The sequence below is a fragment of the Narcine bancroftii genome, chromosome 3 (genome assembly GCF_036971445.1).
Source record: "Narcine bancroftii isolate sNarBan1 chromosome 3, sNarBan1.hap1, whole genome shotgun sequence".
NCBI lineage: Eukaryota > Metazoa > Chordata > Chondrichthyes > Torpediniformes > Narcinidae > Narcine > Narcine bancroftii.
In genome coordinates, this window is record NC_091471.1 from 93,121,098 (window position 1) to 93,140,101 (window position 19,004).

Sequence of the window (19,004 nt, forward strand, 5' to 3'; positions counted from 1 at the left end):
CCCGTACGGCTCTTCACCCTGCCACGTCCCTGCAAATCTAAAATCCACTTGAGTTAGTTTTCGTTCGCAGAGGACAGCAAGGAACACCTTTGCAATGCCTCTACGAAGGCCCATTCAAGGTGTTGCAGTGTGTTGGTGTCGTTTTCACCCGGGACATTAGCAGGCAGCAGGAAATGTTTACCATTGACTGCCTCAAGGCAGTGCATTTGGACTCAAGCCAGCCCACCCCGGATCCCCAGGTTAGACACAGTGGCCACCCACCTGCCGACAGTACTGTGACTGGGTGGCAGCAATTCTTTGCAGTGGGGGGGAGGTTGGTGGGTGGTGTAGCGGACTGAGCAGCCACATGGTTAGACAGGCCAAATCACTGCCCCAGTCAGTTGAGACAAGATGGCAGGGGCCACCCTTCCCTTCCAAAAACCTGCGTTTGGCGACACATGTCGCCCGGGAGACGTTGCCACTTCCTGGTTGTGTGTCGGCTGAGTAGGAAGTGACTCCACAACACACTGATGTCACTCCCTTAGACCAGTGCTTCCCAGGCAGGAAGTGGGTTGTCCCCTTAAAGCAACGCGAGGGATTCAAATAAAGTTCAGTTACTGGTTCACCCTTGCGCTGGGTGGACGCGCTTCATTTCAGTAGCGCTGCCGTGAGCAACCAGTACATGCTCTCCATCTTGATCTTCCCAATTCCCTGGAATTCAACCCTGTTGCTTCTTTCTAAAGACACTGCTTAACATAGTGTGTTTCTAGTAATTTCACTTTTCATTTCAGCTTTCCAACAACTGTAGCTTTATCTATTACAGTTCAAAAGAACTGTAACTCTTAAAAAAAATAGAGCCAACTACTTACTGGCCATACAGCCCCTCCCCAAACCTCGACTATACTTCAAATTAGATAATAAACTCTTCACTCCATGTGGCAACACCATCACTATAATCTTGTTTCCAAAGTGCATGAAAACCTATGTCAGAGACTGAATGTACTATGTAGGCAAAACTCTCTTCAGTTGTGAATTTAAAAGATTATTAACCTTGAATATTGTCATTCTCTTGTCTTCAGTCTGAAGAAGTTTTTTAATAAATCCCAAGCTATAAAACCATATTTTTGCACTCTTCAGGGAAATATCCTTCCACCATTTCTTATTCAAAAACATACACCTCTCTAAAAGATGATTGTTTTTTTCCCTGTTAATTTTAATCAAAAAGGTTTAATCAAACAAAAAATCAAATTGGCGCATTAATTATTAGAACACAGATGACGCCTTCCAAACGGAGGTCTGCAATTTTGATAAAAAGATCTTGAAAATCAACTCGGATGCTATCCATCAAGAAAGAGATCAACGTGCAAAAACTCTATTCTAGGAATGGAACAAAACAAATATCATACAAGTCTGTCAATGAGCTTTGAACTAATATGTAATCAAAATATGAAAATATAGGTCACAAATGAACATCTGTAACAAATATGAAGGCTTCTTTCAATATCTTATGTTGAGATTCTCCTGAACTAAAAACTCAGAAAAACTTTGACTGCGTAGAACAGTTTTGGCTCCAAAGCAATCGATAAATCCACTGACTGTTATTGGCTAAATAATGGGAAATGATGAGTCAGTAAGGGTGAAGATCAAGAATTAGGTTGGGTTGTGCCAAAATAACAATCTTGCCCTCAATGTCAAGAACACCAAGGATCTACTCATGGATTTTAGGAAGGGGCCAAGGGACTATGCACCTGCCCATAATGATGGGACAGAGGTGCAGAGGACTGACCTTCAAGTTCCCTGGATTCCACATATCAGAGAACCTCTCCTAGAGCCAAAACATCGAAGCAACTATGATAAAGGCACCCCAATGCTTCAACTTTCCAATAAGTGCGAGAAGGTATGCTGTGCTATCAAATAGTCTACCAAACTTCTACAGATGTAGAAAAGAAAATATGTTAACTGGTTGCATCATAGGTTGGTTTAGTAAAACTAGTTCCCAGGGATAAAGGTGGCTTTAGAAAGTGACAAACATGGCCAAGTCTATCATGAGCTCTGACCTCCTAGCCACTGAATGCATCTATGAGAGGCACAGTCTCAAGAAGGAACCCCATTATCCTGGGCACAAGCTCTTTTCATTGCTACCTTCTAGGAAGGTACAGAAGCCTTGAGTCCAGCATCTCCTGGTTGAAGAACCACCCCCCCCCCCCCCCCCTTCATCCTCCAACAGCTTTCAGGCTCTTGAACCTCCAATCATGAAAAGGCCTGCCCACACTATGGAAAGTTTTTTTTTTTAAAAACTTTCTTGTATTAATAGATTCATTAAACATCTTTTATATTTATTGTTTCTTTCTGTACTAGAGTAATTTAATGTATACTATTGGAGGTTTTTTTTATATATATACACACCTGTTTGGCTCAAACAACGAAGACTGTTGTGACATGTGTACATTGTACTAGTGTGCATGATAATGAACTCATTCTGGCCATTGCCAGAAAAAGAAAATTACAGAAGGCAATTAACAATCCATCAGACAGTAAATTATTTCAAAACTTGGGAGTTTGATGGAGGGAAAGAGCACATTCAGAAGAATTGATAAGAGTACTAAAAGGATTATTGGTATTGTGGATGGACACGGAGCCTATTAATTAACCTGTTTCCCAGTTCAAAATAAACAATTGGTTTGATGCATCATATTAACCATGCAACGCTGAATAAAGGTTGTGCCAAACTCTTCTCCCACCCCAAAAAAGTTCAAATCTTAAAGTAGTTAATTCAGATATTACTGTAACATGCATTTTTAAACAACTGCCAAATTCAAAATTACCATATAAATAGGATTAGTTTAAAATTAAACACTGCAAAAATTAAAAAAAATAAAAATTGATCAGAATTGAAATTGAAAAGATTACAAGTTTCAATGACTATGCAATGAAAAGGTACCTTGGAGGAAATTCCATGCTCCTTGCCATTACTCCCACTATGAAAGACTCTCCTGCCATTCAGACCAAGCCTGTCAGCTTCCCCTTTTGGAGTTGATGCAATTGTAGAGCCCTGTGCTGTATTTCCTAGATTGTCCTCAATGCGGGGCCGAACTCTCAGATTACGAGATGCCTCCTTTATCAAACAGTTTAGTTAAGACATTTATGATTAAAATGCTAATGAAACCCAAGACAAACAGCTGTTAAACAAATTCTGCTCTAATTTTAATACCCTTCTTTTTGAAGGTAGCATTTGCAACAATGTCTCAAAACTTAAAACCTAGTTCCTAAACATTTTCTATCGGTATGGTGTAAAGTTCAACTTCTAAAGGCAGCTTTTTCATTCAAATTAGTTTTTGCTACTTTATCATCTTACCGTCACATCTGATGCTTCAGACTGAGCATCCAGGTTCAGAGATGTGCTATCAGCAACAGATCCAGATCCTACAGCAGAGTCAGTTGTGCCAACTTCATCCTCCTCATTTTCTTGAGCCTGAAACATTTTTTATTACAATGAGGAAAATCAGTTATGGAACTGATTTTTTTTTAAACTTACATTTAATATGCACAATTTAATATTTCAATTACAGTGGGCAAATAAATTTTAAAATTACAAATAGAAGCCCTACAATTTAGAAAGGCTTCATTCAACATCTATGTTTTCTGGTGTAATTGAAATCTAATCCCTTTGCACCACTTTCTCAACTAATGCCCTAATCTGAAGTACAAGACAGTTTATTTTAAAATGTGCTTTTGGCAGAATCATGGATATTGACATGGTGTTGTGTGTCCCAACAATCCATTAAACCAAAACATTTTACACTCGCCATTTTCATTGACCACTGCCAATCACCAGAAACAACAAAATTAGTATTTTCCTTTCAACTCCAGCAAATTATTTGATAATTAACAAAATCACTCTTACTCCATTCATTCTCCTCTGCTTCAGTGGGATACTAGCAGCGTTATAAAAATCTGCCTTTGTTCCTCAAGTTCACATCCCTAGTGAATATCTATGAATTTCAAACATTTCAATAATTATTCACCCAATGCTAGATCAAGCACTCCACTACAATTTTACACAACACATGATTTTCTTTAGACTTTCATCCTCCATTTCTACTTATCAAACTAATGATTTGAAGACCTTTTCTCGGCTCTACTTACTGGCAAATTATGTTCTGAGTGAAATTTAGTTCAGCCATTCATTTTCTATTCATTAACCATTTGTAATCGAATTAACTTGAAGAATTAGGCCATGTCAAAATTGAATGCAAAAGAAAGATTTCTTTCACAATCAAAAAAAAGATCTATAAGCACACGACAACATCTAATCTTTGGTGTGGAGATCAATTTCCCCCCCCCCCCCGCTTAAGGAACAAGAAAACATAGATAAGATATGCACAAAATCAAGTTGAACACTCAAGAATGAAAGATCCATTATAACAACAAATAATAATTAAGAAGCTTCAAACATACCAGCATCTTTTGTAAAAATTTCATATATGACTTTTCGTGTTCTTTCAAATGATCTATCAGCTGAATCAAACGTTCAACATTAGCAGATTTTTCATTTTTCTCCATAAGTTCATCAAGCATGCATCGAGCCTTATTAATGTAATCCCGAATCTGGACAAGTCTGCTCACAACCTATTTGTTAAAACAAATACACGGGAAATCACTTTCTGTACAATTTCTGCTTTACTGTACTTAGTGCATCAAATACATTTCAATGCATTGCAATCAGACATGACTATTTTAAGCTGCCTATTCTGCTGTCTGTCTGTGTAAGTGGCAGAGACCAAGAACAGTATAATTAATCAGAATATAAAAAGTTGAAAGAAGAGTTGGCCTTGGAGCCCCTCAAGCTCTTTCAAAATTTCCCTCAACTGTGAGTATACTGAACAACATGTTGCCCTGCAAATATATTTTCAATGCTTCACAGATTTGCACAAACTGACTGCAATAAATCAGTTAACCAAAATCATCAAATATATGTAGTACTAGCCGAGCAACATCTTGGCTTTCTAATGGATTATAGTAAGTTAGAAGTATTCACAACTGAAAGAAACCAGCAACATTTAGTGGCTGGATGACTAACACAACTGATAATGCTTAAATCTGTTAGACAACACATTTGAAGATATAGTTTTAGAACTTTTAAATTTTGCTTCACAAGATCACATTTTCCAAATATTTAAATGAAGTGATTTAATCTCAAACAGACCTGACAAATAAATGCTGCCCAACTCAGATAATAACTTGTTCATTTATAATCGGGTAACTACAGCAACTTTTCAGACAAGTTAACAATCCCTTTAAATAATTACCAAATACATCTTTGCACATTTTATTTTTCTCACCACTAGATTATCAAGAGTCAGAAAAAGGAAGAAATTTAAGTCACCCACCTGACTACTTTCTATTTCAGATTCTCCTCTGATATCAAGTAAAACTTGATCACTCTGCAATGGGTCTTTGCTTATCATAGATGCAAACAAATCTACTCCTGAAACGGCCAACTTGGTTTCTTGTCTTTGTGGATTTAAATCAGGATCCATGCTTTTGTTGCAATTGATTTGCAGCTGAAGGAAGTTGAATGGCTTCCTATTTTCAACAGGTGGGCGTTTATTGTTTGCAGCCATAGCTCTGCCATGAGAATCACTCCCAATGCTCCTCTAATCAAACATCATATTGTTTAGTAATTTTAAAAAAATCATACATTATGTACTCAAGAGTATTTAATTTAGAAGAGTGACAAGACATCAAACAGAAAACAAATGGCAAAATCCAAGTAACACTCCAATGAAGAAACATTCAACAGTTTTGAATATAAGAATGAGGTATTCTACTATGAAAGAGTGGCAACATTTACAAATGGTCATCTTCCCTGCTCAAATCTGATACTGTATGCAGGGAAAAATTGTCATTTCACTTTCATCATCTCTGCGTGTGGACCCAAGACTAACATATGGAAATATGCAGACACCATTTTGTCCACTGCCCAGATCATACAAACACAAGGTGAGCTCCTCTGAAGGTTTATATTGACAGTATATTTCAGCATTTAGAATGTTGTTATCAACATACTCAAGTTTTTTTTAAACCCCATACTCAAAAATGCCTTTTGTCATGACACCCAGATGCAATTAACAAACATAAAGCTCCACCAAAAGGGCAGTAGTTCTCAATCACCTCCTCCCCTCCCCCCACCCCCTCAACCCCACCAATGACAGACATACCACTTCTATAGGTGCTCTGTGGTTAGTGAGGGATTACTTAAAGTGGCATGTGAATGGGGGAAAAAGGTTGAGAATTACTGTAATTAGGGGAATCTAAAAAGTTTAGATACAAACTATTTTCAATCAATTAGTTGTCCCCTTGCAGAGTTTAAAAATTACTCAAGTCTTTCAGAAGTTAGGAAACCGTTTACACAGAGGCAACACATCTGGAATGCTTTTAACCAAATGGACAATTATTTGCCTTTAGTATATTTTTGTTCACCAAAGTAATTAAAGAATATGGGGCAAGGCTTCAAATGGAGTTCCAATTCTCAATCTCGGCTGAATCGCCTGCTCTTGATCTTATGAAAATAAAGGCAATGATTATTTCTTAAAGATGGGAAGAATCCTTATTGTTGCAGAGAATTTATTCTAAAAATACTTCACCCATTGATAAGTAAAGATTTTTACCAAAACAGAAAACCTGAGACCTGAACAACATTACCCTACCACACATTTTTAATTCCTGTATTTTTAGCTCACCCTTCAAACATTTTTCTTTCACTGTGACAATAGTGCAAGATGGACAATTACAGGATTAATACAGTAATAAAGAAATAACAATGCACAACCAGTCACACTGAGACATTCCATGACGTTCACAGCAGAGGTGACTTAAATCTAAGAATAAATAGTTGTCTCTATTAGAAAAGACAGCAGGATCAATTCACTGGATCAAATGAAGAATTTGCCTTCTAATGCATATTTATCCCATGGTAACTATGTTTATCTCATCTCAAAATTGCAAATCACCTGTTGCTCAATACCAGTTTTCAAGTGTGAATCCCTGTGGTGCCAAGACCTCATTCCAAATTATACTTCCACACATGACAATCCCTCAAATTGAATCCTAAAATGCAACATCTATTCAAAAATTACTACAAGCTCACCTTCATGAGATAATATGTACTATTTAAAGTGTGGCTGTTTAGGGTTAAAAAATGGACAACTCAAATTTCCAAAGCACTTTTTCTCAGGTGGCAGAAACTTATCAGGAGCGCACAGCATTTTAACTTGTTTAGTTCAATTTTTGGGGTTCAGGAACTTTGAAAACCATCACTATAAAAGTTTGTATTTACAGACAACTTCAGTATTCCAAAGGTGATTTTTTTTTTAAAAACCATAAAACATTTTGTTTTTCATTACACCCATCTCTGCCCAATATTTTTCAATGTATTAACAATCTTGCAATCCAGTTTGCTGAAAAATAAAGTGAATCTATTCTTCTGAAAAAGGTTATTGAAAAGATTGTTCAAAATTAAAAACTACTTCCTTACCTCATCTAAATCACTGAAGTTTATACGTTGCTTCAGTCTCTCAAGTTCAGCAGAGTCTGGAACGGAAAAGCGATAACCATGCTTTGTTGGAGGGTAACTCTTGGGTGTTTTAGTTCTTCGGCGCCCAACACCAGGGGAGGATTCAGGAGAGATGTCATTTGTAAGTCGGCTCTCACTTCCTGCACTTAACCTTTTCTTGTTCTTCTCAGATGACTTGTTGGCCTTTTTGTACTGAAGACTCCAGTCCTGCAAAGGATGCAAATATTTATGCCAGCTGTCAATGTGTTCTGTCACCTGGATTATACAAATAGGGGGCCGAATTTGTAAGCTGATGTAATATCAGCATTTACCTGTAAAATTCTCACAGATGGGCTCATGTTTTAAATTTCCGTCTTGAGGGTCTCAAAACTGCAATTATCCCTACAAAGCAGACAAGTCTACAAGCAACAACTCACCCTCACGTGAAGCAAACTTGACCCTCATCCACTGAATGCTCAGGTATCCAAAAGTCTTTTCTTGGAATTTCAAATATTTAGAAGCGTACATTTTTAAAATAATTATATTATGCAATTAATTAAAACATTTTTATTTATTAAAGCACTTAAGGAAAAAAAAGATTCATTGACCTTGTCATAAAACGTAGGAACCCATTTGGATAAAGGGCTGTGCTTGACGTGTCCACTGCATCCAAAGGAATAAAATACAAAATACCTCCTACCCCAGAGCTCAGTAGAGTCCAGAAATAAAATAGGAGGTCATATGCACCTGCAGAGAATGTTGACATTTGCATTACAACCATCTGTACAATCCAATCAAGTTTTATAAAGGTGGACATATTTCCTTCAAAACTCAGAATCCTCCATCAGAAATACCACAAGTTTACATCTGGTTTACCCTTTCCTGTTATTGTGCTCCAGTTCCATGTTCCCCTTCAACTGGCTTCACTCACTTGAAAATTTATTTTCTGCAACATCCAAAATGACTGAATGTTGAGGTATTAATAAAAATAATATCCAATAATCAGGACAATCTGTCGTCTAACACCACCAAAGCTCTGGTCATGCAGGAATATCGGAATCTTTCATTACTGGCAGGATTTTAAAAAAAAATCTCTTAGGCACTAAGAACTTCATTGTCCCAGACTGATGAATAATGCAAGGCCCACAAGGAGTTATCCAAAAGCAAATAATACAAAATAAATTTAAATTCTTTGTAAAGGCCAATTTTGCTAAAATCCAACATTCTGGAATAAATTAATAATCTAAATTAATGCAGAGCACCTAGAAATTTTAGGCTATTTTTCAAATCTATCAAAAATCTTCAGTGCCATAACAAAATTATTGAAATAATTTGATTATTTGGGGGGGAATTACTTTGTAATGAGATGAGGGAGGTTTATGGAAAAATTATCAAAAATTTTCTAATATTTCAAGGAAGCACTGACCATAAATATTTTCATTTGCATGGCTGGACAAACTGAAGAATGTTGGCACAATATTATCATATTTCTACTCTCTTAAAACAGGCAGTAATAAACTAGAGGATACGATATCCAGAATTTCAACCTGGGTTGATAGTTCAATAGCAGTAGCTGCACATATTCTTCTATTTTGGTAATATGGTTCCACTGAAGAGAAATACACATATTTAAGTTATCAGGAACATACAGAAGTACATGATAAAAGGAGTGCATCACTTTCTAAACAATGCATTTACCCATTGCGTCAACCAACTCCTGCCCAACTGGAAAAGGACTTGCAATTCATAATTTTTTCTCATTAACCTCCTCATTACCAGAAACACCCAGAATCGAATCAAGTCATCCTCGATCCCAAGAATCTAGCCAAGAAGAGCAAGATGTTTCACAGGTCTGCTCATAAATGAATTTCTTTGCACATGTTCTTATTTCTTTGGTAAAATAAACCCTAGTGATTACATTAAAGTAGACTGAACAAAATAAATTTACGTGAACGGCAAGGTATGTGGTTAAACTTTAAGAGCCATTTTTCAAAAGTTAATAAAAAGGTAAAATACAAGGTGTAGGCTTCACTAATGTCAAACATTTGATTAATAATTATCTAAATCTGTTATCTGTAATTTTGCCTCAATTTTTCCTCTTCCCACAGGCTTGATCTGATTTCTATTCTCCATTTAGGTTCAACCAAAATAACTTGATCATACAACTTTTAAGTTTGATCATGTTATCTCCTTTAATGGCCCTCATCAATCAATCAAACAGATTAGGTCAACAACCAATCCCCACAGGGATGATGAACTTGCCTTTCCAAAAATACTCCCCTTGTCCTTTCCTACCCTACCTCAATCATTCTACAACCAAAAGCAAAACTTAAGATCTCTGACCTGAAAATATTAACTGCATTTCTCATTCGATTGATGCTGCCTGATTTATAGAGCATTTCCAGCAGTTTTTTAATTCAGGATTTAAAATATCTGCTTTTTAAAAATTTTTGTCTAAATCTGTCACATAGTGAATATTTCAGAAATTTCCTCTATATTTCTTAAACGATGGAAGGTAGATGATGTGGTAGAATGAAGAAGGAAGAAAAAAAGAATTAAAGATGATCATATGAGGACTAGGACAGCAATTCAATGCAGAAGAATTTTACATCTGTGTGTTTCATGTCACTCTGAAGAGGATGCCATCCAGTTTGCAAATTTTGAACTATTTTTTGCATTCTCAAAAATCAAGATCGTTTGTAGAGAAAAATGACCTCGAAAGTATCCAAATAATTATATTATATACAATAACAGTTAATTCTAAACCTTCAAATTAGACTGATGAATTTCAAAAGGCACTATTAATGCAGAGTTCATATAAAACCTTACTTAGGCTGCTATGGAATATTTGTGTTGTTTTAGATCCTGATATATTTTTATTAGGGAATATGCAATCATTAATTGATTTAGGATTAAATGATTATCAGATTTCTTTTATCTATTTAGCTTTAGCAGTGGCCAAGAAATGTATAGCATCTACTTGGAAAGATAGAAATATACTGAAGGTGAAGTCTTATTTAATTATGGAAAAGATATTTTTTTCAATTCAAGATAAGATGTCTTTTTATAAGTTGAAGTGGACTCCATTTGTTAAGTATATGCAATTAAGTTTGATTTAAGTATGTTCCTAGATGTGATATTTTAGATCTGATAAATCTTTTTTTAATTATTTTTATTTGTCATATTTTTCTTTTTTTTGTGGGTGCTTTTTTAATACATATTATTAATTTTACTAATTCTTCACTCTTTATTTGGGGGAGGGGAAGGGTGGGGTTTTTTTTATATATATATTTTTTAGTTCTTGTATATGTAGGGGGGATGGTTGAATTAAGTTAGTTATTAATGTTGTAATGTAATTATATTATTTTATTTTATATCTTTTCTTTAAATGTAATTTTTCTTTTTATTCCTGTGATAAAATCTTTAAATAAAGTTTTAAAAAAAGGCTGCTATGGAATACTGAGCATTATTCTGGGCCCATCATAGGAAAGGTAATAAAAATTGCAAGGAGTCACAGCAGGGGCTGCTTTACAAAATCATGTACACATTAGCACTGGATTCCGTGGAGCTGCTCACAGACAATTTTCTTTTTAACGTTATTTGCAATTTTCATTCTGTCACACTTTCAGGCATAGTCATATAAAATGTGCTTACTTTGCAAAAAAATTAATGAAAACAACTCTTTTCATTTGCTGTTTTTGTGAGTAAATGTTTTGTAGGAAATGAATAAAATTCCTTCTGCTCTGCGACTTCCCACCAGTTTGTCCCTAAATATTCCTTCCAAGGTAAATAGTAATTTACTTATTTTGATTTAGTATGTTGCATGCATTATTTACAATGCAGAAATCCCAGAATTAATATGACCACCCTCCACTACACATTAATAACTCAGAGTGGAGAGCACTGAAGAACTGACATATCCTGGACACAAAACAACTCCTCACTCATCAAGGAGGAGCAGCAACTGCACTTCCTTAAAAGGCTGAGTCAGGCAAGGCTATCAACCACCATTCTGTCAACTTTCAATGAGCTCTATCGAGAGCACTCAGGTTGGCTGCATTACAGTGTAGTATGGTTGCTGTAGAGCATCAGATTGGAGACCAATCCACCGGACCATAAAATGTGGCAGAGAGGATCACTGGTGTCATCCTCACACTCTCTCCCCCCACACCCCCCCCCATCAATGTGATTTACCGAGATCGTTGTTTAACGAGGGCTCGTAAAATCAGGGAGGACCCCTACCACCCCGCACACACCATCTTCCAGCTGATCCTGTCGGGAAAAAGATAGAGGTATCAGAGCCAGAAGAACCAGGCTGAGGAACAGCTTCTTCCCACAAGCAGCAAGACTGCTGAATGTCTGTCAAAATAATTCTCTGTAATGTTACTATATTTATTAATAATATATATAAATATATACGCTTATCTTTGTGAGGTTTTTCAGTTGGTTGTTTTTCCAGACTCTTTTGTGTAGTCTTCCAAAGGCGCTATTTGCCTTGGCGAGTCTGTTGTCTATCTCATTGTCGATCCTTGCATCTGATGAAATGGTGCAGCCGAGATAGGTAAACTGGTTGACCGTTTTGAGTTTTGTGTGCCCGATGGAGATGTGGGGGGGCTGGTAATCATGGTGGGGAGCTGGCTGATGGAGGACCTCAGTTTTCTTCAGGCTGACTTCCAGGCCAAACATTTTGGCAGTTTCCGCAAAGCAGGACGTCAAGCGCTGAAGAGCTGGCTCTGAATGGGCAACTAAAGCGGCATCGTCTGCAAAGAGTAGTTCACGCACAAGTTTCTCTTGTGTCTTGGTGTGAGCGTATACAGAGCCGTTGTCATACCCACACTCCTGTTCGGCTCCGAATCATGGGTCCTCTACCGGCACCACCTACGGCTCCTAGAACGCTTCCACCAGCGTTGTCTCCGCTCCATCCTCAACATCCATTGGAGCGCTTACATCCCTAACGTCGAAGTACTCGAGATGGCAGAGGTCGACAGCATCGAGTCCACGCTGCTGAAGATCCAGCTGCGCTGGATGGGTCACGTCTCCAGAATGGAGGACCATCGCCTTCCCAAGATCGTGTTATATGGCGAGCTCTCCACTGGCCACCGTGACAGAGGTGCACCAAAGAAAAGGTACAAGGACTGCCTAAAGAAATCTCTTGGTGTCTGCCACATTGACCACCGCCAGTGGGCTGATATCGCCTCAAACCGTGCATCTTGGCGCCTCACAGTTTGGCGGGCAGCAACCTCCTTTGAAGAAGACCGCAGAGCCTACCTCACTGACAAAAGGCAAAGGAGGAAAAACCCAACACCCAACCCCAACCCACCAATTTTCCCCTGCAACCGCTGCAATCGTGTCTGCCTGTCCCGCATCGGACTTGTCAGCCACAAACGAGCCTGCAGCTGACGTGGACTTTTTACCCCCTCCATAAATCTTCGTCCGCGAAGCCAAGCCAAAGAAAATATAAATAAATATATAAATAAATATATACATACACACACACTGCGTATATGTATTGTTTGTCTGTTTTGTGTTATGCCTGTGTGCACATTTTGCACTGTTCCACACCGTGGACTGGAGAACACTGTTTTATCAGGCTGTACTGGTAAAATCAGATGACATAAACTTGAATGAAACTAAACACCCCTTTTCAATCTTCAAGAATAATGCTAATCTTCTCTTTGTAATTTTAATTTGCTTTTTTTTTCCAATTTGATCTCTCTATCCTTCATGTCATACACTGTTCTAATGAAAATTCAATGAAAATACTAGCCATGGTACATCAGCATTTTATGAGGGATTTTACACCCCACTGGATTAATCAATATTACAATGTCAGATACTGATTCTATAATTCACATCTTTACCTATTAAAGACCCTTCTTTATTTGTCCATGATCGCTTGTTGTTCCTTGCACAATCATCCCAAGCACTTAACCTACTGTATCTTTTATCTCATCATGAGCCTTTTTTTGTTCCTTCCCCAGTTACTTTCTCTTCATATTTTTGGATGTCACCTCCAGTTCCATTAGAAACACTCAATTTAAGTTCCAGGTAGACACTTGGTTTAGCATTCCTTTGTTTTCAAGTGTCACCACAAAATGATGTAATACAGTATTTCAGAAAAAAAATAAAATCAAAGCACAGTTTTAAGTCGATATATCTTGCTATTCAAAACTGGCTCTTGCAACTCCCACATTACAATTCAAAACTTGTGAATTACTTTTTTGTTTGACTTTTTTCACCACTGGCTATAAATGGACAGTAAAGGGAAATCTTGGGATGCAAGTCCATAGTACCTTACAAGTGGATGATTGGGTACAAAAAAGAACTCAGGTGGCTGGTGAATGGGAAAGGGACGTGAAAACACAGGTAGATTGAGTACTAAAAAGACCATTTGCTCTGCTTACCATCATTGCCAGTGGTCCCGAGTACAAAAGTTGGGACACCATTTTGCAATTGCACAAAATATTGGTTAGACCACACCAGAGTTTTGTGTGCAATTTCGGTCACCACACTACAAGCATCGGACTGTGAGGCCATGATGCCAGAGAGTAGTGACAATGGACAAGCTTTTCCCTGCTGATCCTCTCTTAACGTTCACTGTAAAGATTCTTACTACCTGCTGCACATATGAGCTATGTCACTGCATCCAGCATATCATTTTTTTATCCAGTTCCAACATCAATCACATCTTCTGTCCTGCCCCTTTCTGCTTTCAGAAAGGGCCACTCACTCTATAACTTCCATTCCGGCTCTTATCCTTGCATCTATAACATTTGCACCTAACCCCACCCTCACCACCATCCAGGGACCCAAACCTAAAGAGCCGTTTATGGTGAGGTAGAGATTTATGTGCATCTCCTTCAAACTGTTCCATTTCATTTAATGACCACAAATGTGGCCTCCTCAAGATCAGAGACCAAATACAAACAGGGCAACAATTTTGCAGAGCAGGTGCACTCTGTTCACAATTGGCAGTCTCTGTCATTTTAGCTCCCTTTCCCACTTTCACACAGACCTGCTTCTCCACTGCTAGCTAAATGCAAACTATTATATTTCATATTCAGCTTCGCTGCCTGACCACTCAATGGCTTAAGCTTTGAATTTTCCAGTTTCATGTACCAAACACCTCATGTTCCTTTCGCACTCACCAATCACCCTAGTTCTCACTTAATTTGTTTACCATTTCCATCCCTATCCCCCTTGTTATCAAGACATGGCTCTCCCCTATCTGATTTCATCAGGCCATGACCCATATAACTATTCACCTGGGTTTCTTGTTCCTTTCTTCACCTTTCCTAACCCCTCGCCTATCTGGTTCCATCTCCCATCCACCAACATATTTTTACCTTCCCCTCCCAGTTCCATCTCCTTAACCTCCCCTCTTCACTTGTCTGTTTCTACCTGTCACCTCCCAGCTTTTATCTCATCCCATCTATATACTGGCCACCTTCCTGGACTCTGGTTCTTAACCCAAAATATCATACATCCCCTTGCCTCCACAAATGCTGCTCGACCTATTCAGTTCTTCCATCAGTTTATGTTTTTGCTCTAGATTCCACATCTGTGGTTTCCTATCTTCATTTTTATGATTCTACAAAATAATATTTTTCTGGTTTTGTTATCTTACTTTTGCTGCACCTGTAAATAGAAAAATTCACAAATAAAGCCATTCATCCACTAAAAGTACAGTTGATGAACTTAGTTATCAAAATGAGAAAACTGACAGTAATCAAGAGAATTCCTGATTATTACTACGAAATAATCTTCATATCTGTAAATAGCATCCATAAAAAAAAAATAATGGTGAACAAGAAAACAATTTCTATATTGTACATGCTAGCTTATCTCTTAAGATTTCAAATTAATACCCTCTTCCTACAAGTTTCTCAAAAATTGTGCAAAATTTTAAAACAAACAAACTAATTGTTGCAGGGAGTGCACTAAACTTTCATCAGTTTGCATTTCTCACACGCTCGTTGATATAACAAATGTCATCCTACCCGATTATTTAATTGATCATCCAGACTTCCATTGTTCACAGTCCTGTTGGCCAAATCTTGATCTTCAATACTTTCCTCAAACAATGGGGCACCGCCAGTTGCCATCTTCAGACACTGGAGACAAAGTTTGACTTTTGTTGACACAAGTACATTTTTAATTATTTGACTGAAAATATCTCGAGATCTGATCACGAAAGTGAAGCCAACATTCCCACGTCTGCCTTGTTACAGGTACAGTTTTTGGTCATTGGACAAATACTCCTATCAAAGTGACACTTTTATATGGAAATGTCAACATTTATACCTGGTGCACCGTTGGTCTGAGTCAGACATTTCAATTGGTATGTTGGTTGCCACGCTGCCTAAATTAAAGCCGTAGTGAAGTGGTACATAACTGCTCACAAACCAAGTTTAGAAAAACTGTTGGCCAAAAGACGTTACAAATATAAGTATTTTATCTCACATGGATCCCAAAGCGAAACAGTTGACAAACATTACAAAGATGCATCACAACTATTTAAACCAAAGTAATTTAGCTTTCAAATTTGACAGAGCAAATTACATGAGAAATTTAAGCAAGGGTCGAATCTGAAAGTCCACCTTCAAAATAAACCTTGGGATTTCCTGTCCCGGAAAGCAGGCTTCGTCCGTCCACAGAGAAAGAGGGGGATGGGGATGGGGGCTCATCTCACCCCGTGCTCCCCAGAGGCAGAGGGATCCCGTCGGGCGAGTGAGTCACCCGCAGGGCCGGACACCCACCCTGAGATCGGCCCCGTCACTCGGCCACCGGCTGGACACCTCCCCCCCGCCACTCGGCCACCGGCTGGACACCTCCCCCCCCCCGCCACTCGGCCACCGGCTGGACACCTCCCCCTCCCCCCGCCACCGGCTGGACACCTCCCCCCGCCACTCGGCCACCGGCTGGACACCTCTCCCTCCCTCCCTCCCTCTCCCCCCGCCACTCGGCCACCGGCTGGACACCTCCCCCCCCCGCCACTCGGCCACCGGCTGGACACCTCCCCCCCCCGCCACTCGGCCACCGACTGGACACCTCCCCCTCCCCCCGCCACCGGCTGGACACCTCCCCCCGCCACTCGGCCACCGGCTGGACACCTCTCCCTCCCTCTCCCCCCGCCACTCGGCCACCGGCTGGACACCTCTCCCTCCCTCCCCTCCCCCCCCCCACCACCACCACACACCGCTCAGCCGGGAAGCAGAATTGCGCATGGCCAAGTTAATGAAAAGAAAGGAGGCTCACCTGGCGGGGGGGACGAGACGGCTCAATGCAGCTGGGCCAGAGAAAGCAGCGCCCGCCGCACCGGGGGCATCGGCGGTGATGGCACCACCAACGGAATGACGCCTCGCGCCTCTGCCCACCCTCTCCCGCGAAACCCTACCAGCCCTTGCGAGCCGTTACTAAAACCATAGAGACAGGACCGGATATGACGCACAACAAACGCAATCTCCCCTCCACACACCAGCCCGCAGAACAAGCCGCGGCGGTGTCGGGTGAAGGTGTCCCTCCGCAGTCTCCTTCCGGGTGCGAGGTCAGGGTTTCACCTGGAAGTTTGGGCTGCGCTGGATTCCTCACATGCCCAAAAGGAGACGTCCAGCTCGGACACTCTCTTGCAGGAAGAGGCTTATCGGGTGGACAGAGAGTGCTGTTGAAAATTCCACGAATCTCCACCCCATGGCAGCCCGAAAGGGAGAAGGAGCTTTCAGGATGGTTTTGAGAACCTTCAGTCCAACACAGAAGCCACGTTGAAACGTTGGAAGTAGTGCACCACTTCACGTCGGACATGGGCTCCAAACTTGATCCAAGAGGTTGTTTTCTTGGAGTGGAGGAAGATGAATAGTGGCAATCCAAAATCAATTTGATGGCCATTGCTTTAGTTGACTTAAGCTTTTTTTCAGGTGGCCAGAATACCCCGAAGTAAAGCCGCGTATTCTACCCGAATGCGGCTGTTGGGAGGATACCTGAAAGGGCCTGATGCGGCTGTTGGGAGGATACCTGAAAGGGCCTGATGCGGCTCTGATGAGTACTCACCAACCCTCCTCTGGGAGGTATAATCTCTGCATTTGAGCAGTCCCCTGAGGTGCCTAAATACAGCTGCAAGGGGGCAGGCTGATGACAATCAACCGGTGACCCAAATCCCCACACCTGACAGCCCCCCTCCCCGTGCCTGGCAGCCCCCTCCCCACACAATAGACAATAGGAGCTGGAGTAGACCATTTGGCCTGTCGGGCCAGCACCGCCATTTTAGATCATGGCTGATCATTACCATCAGTACCCCTTTCCAGCCTTATCCCCATAACCCTTAACTCTGTTACCCACAAGAGTCTTATCTAATTCTCTTTTGAACATAGTCAGCGAATCCGCCTCTACCACCCTCTGTGGCAGAGCACTCCACAGATGACAGCCCCACCCGCCACGCTTGACAGCCCACTGTCCCTGCCCCAACGTCCTGTGCTGTCCTCCCGCGCTGACGAGAGCCGGAGTGCACTCCAAGTCGCCTCTCCTGCAGTTGTCCCGTTCAGGTGGACAGCGCAGCGCTTTCAGGGCTGCCATCTGAAAGGCCATTCCACAGGGCTGTATCCACTTCTGCAGGTGCATTCTTGGTGGAGAATGCACCTGAAAGCAGCTTTATATTAATGACTTTAAGTTCTGAATCTACGGATGACACAAAACTTAACAATATTGTGAACTGTGAAAGCAATACTGATGATTCACAGTACAATATAAACAGGCTGGTGGAATGATCAAATGTTAAACAGATGGTTTAATACCAAACAAGAATAAAATATTGCATTTTGATAGGAGAAAATGTCGAGGAAGCAATATACAATAAAAGATGTTGCACAAAAGACTGCAGAAGCTGGAGTCTGGAGCAAAAAAACACTGCTGAATGAACTCGGGTTCAGGCACCATCTTTGAAAGAAATAAACAGATGACATTTTGGGTTAATACCCTTCGTCTGAACTGAAAGTGAAGTGGAAACAGTTGAGAGAGGGGTGAAGTAAGAGCTGGTAAAAGTTGATTGGCAAATAGAGTTGAGTAGGAGAAGGAAAAGTAAAAATTGCAACAGAAGCAGGAGGAGATTATTTGAGACAACAAACTTTCAGTTTTTGGAATCTGATTAAGGAAGATGGTGGGGGGGGTGGGGGACAAAATAAGGAGGAATGGTGGGCAGGTGGAAACTGCCCAGAGAGGATAAGGCATCTGGTTGGAGGTGTATGTGAGCTATTAGTAGATCAAATGGGGGGGGGGATGGTAGAGAGAAAAGAAACTGAATAACGGGAATGGAGAAAAAAGGATGTGTTAGAGGACTTGATAGATCATAAGGAGGAGAGAAAGGGACAGAGGGGAAGCAGATTAATTACCTAAAAATGAATTCTCCAATTTCAGTTAACCCACAATCCCTCTGACCTTTTATCTCTTCTGAACTACCCTGCTCCTCTCATACATTTAA

General features: G+C 40.2%; 1 protein-coding gene across 10 annotated transcripts in view; it reads right to left on the reverse strand.

The window, feature by feature from the left end:
• pcm1 (pericentriolar material 1) overlaps nt 1-16,973 on the reverse strand; it is a 120,283-nt gene extending 103,310 nt beyond the window's left edge. For 6 of the 10 annotated variants that reach the window (XR_011353538.1, XM_069924541.1, XM_069924537.1 and 3 more), the window contains exons 1-7: nt 16,793-16,972; nt 15,535-15,648; nt 7,517-7,762; nt 5,370-5,636; nt 4,438-4,608; nt 3,335-3,451; nt 2,921-3,094 (exon numbers count right to left, since the gene is read on the reverse strand). Coding sequence is in view for 9 of the 10 variants with exons in the window: in XM_069924541.1 (XP_069780642.1) it covers nt 2,921-3,094; nt 3,335-3,451; nt 4,438-4,608; nt 5,370-5,636; nt 7,517-7,762; nt 15,535-15,639 (1,080 nt within the window). In the remaining variant the exon portion in view is untranslated. Of the gene's footprint in view, nt 1-2,920; nt 3,095-3,334; nt 3,452-4,437; nt 4,609-5,369; nt 5,637-7,516; nt 7,763-15,534; nt 15,649-15,838; nt 15,955-16,792 lie in introns of all 10 variants that reach the window. The other 4 variants (XM_069924543.1, XM_069924540.1, XM_069924536.1 and 1 more) reach the window with 3 other exon arrangements.
• Between the last annotated feature and the right edge of the window lie 2,031 nt (nt 16,974-19,004).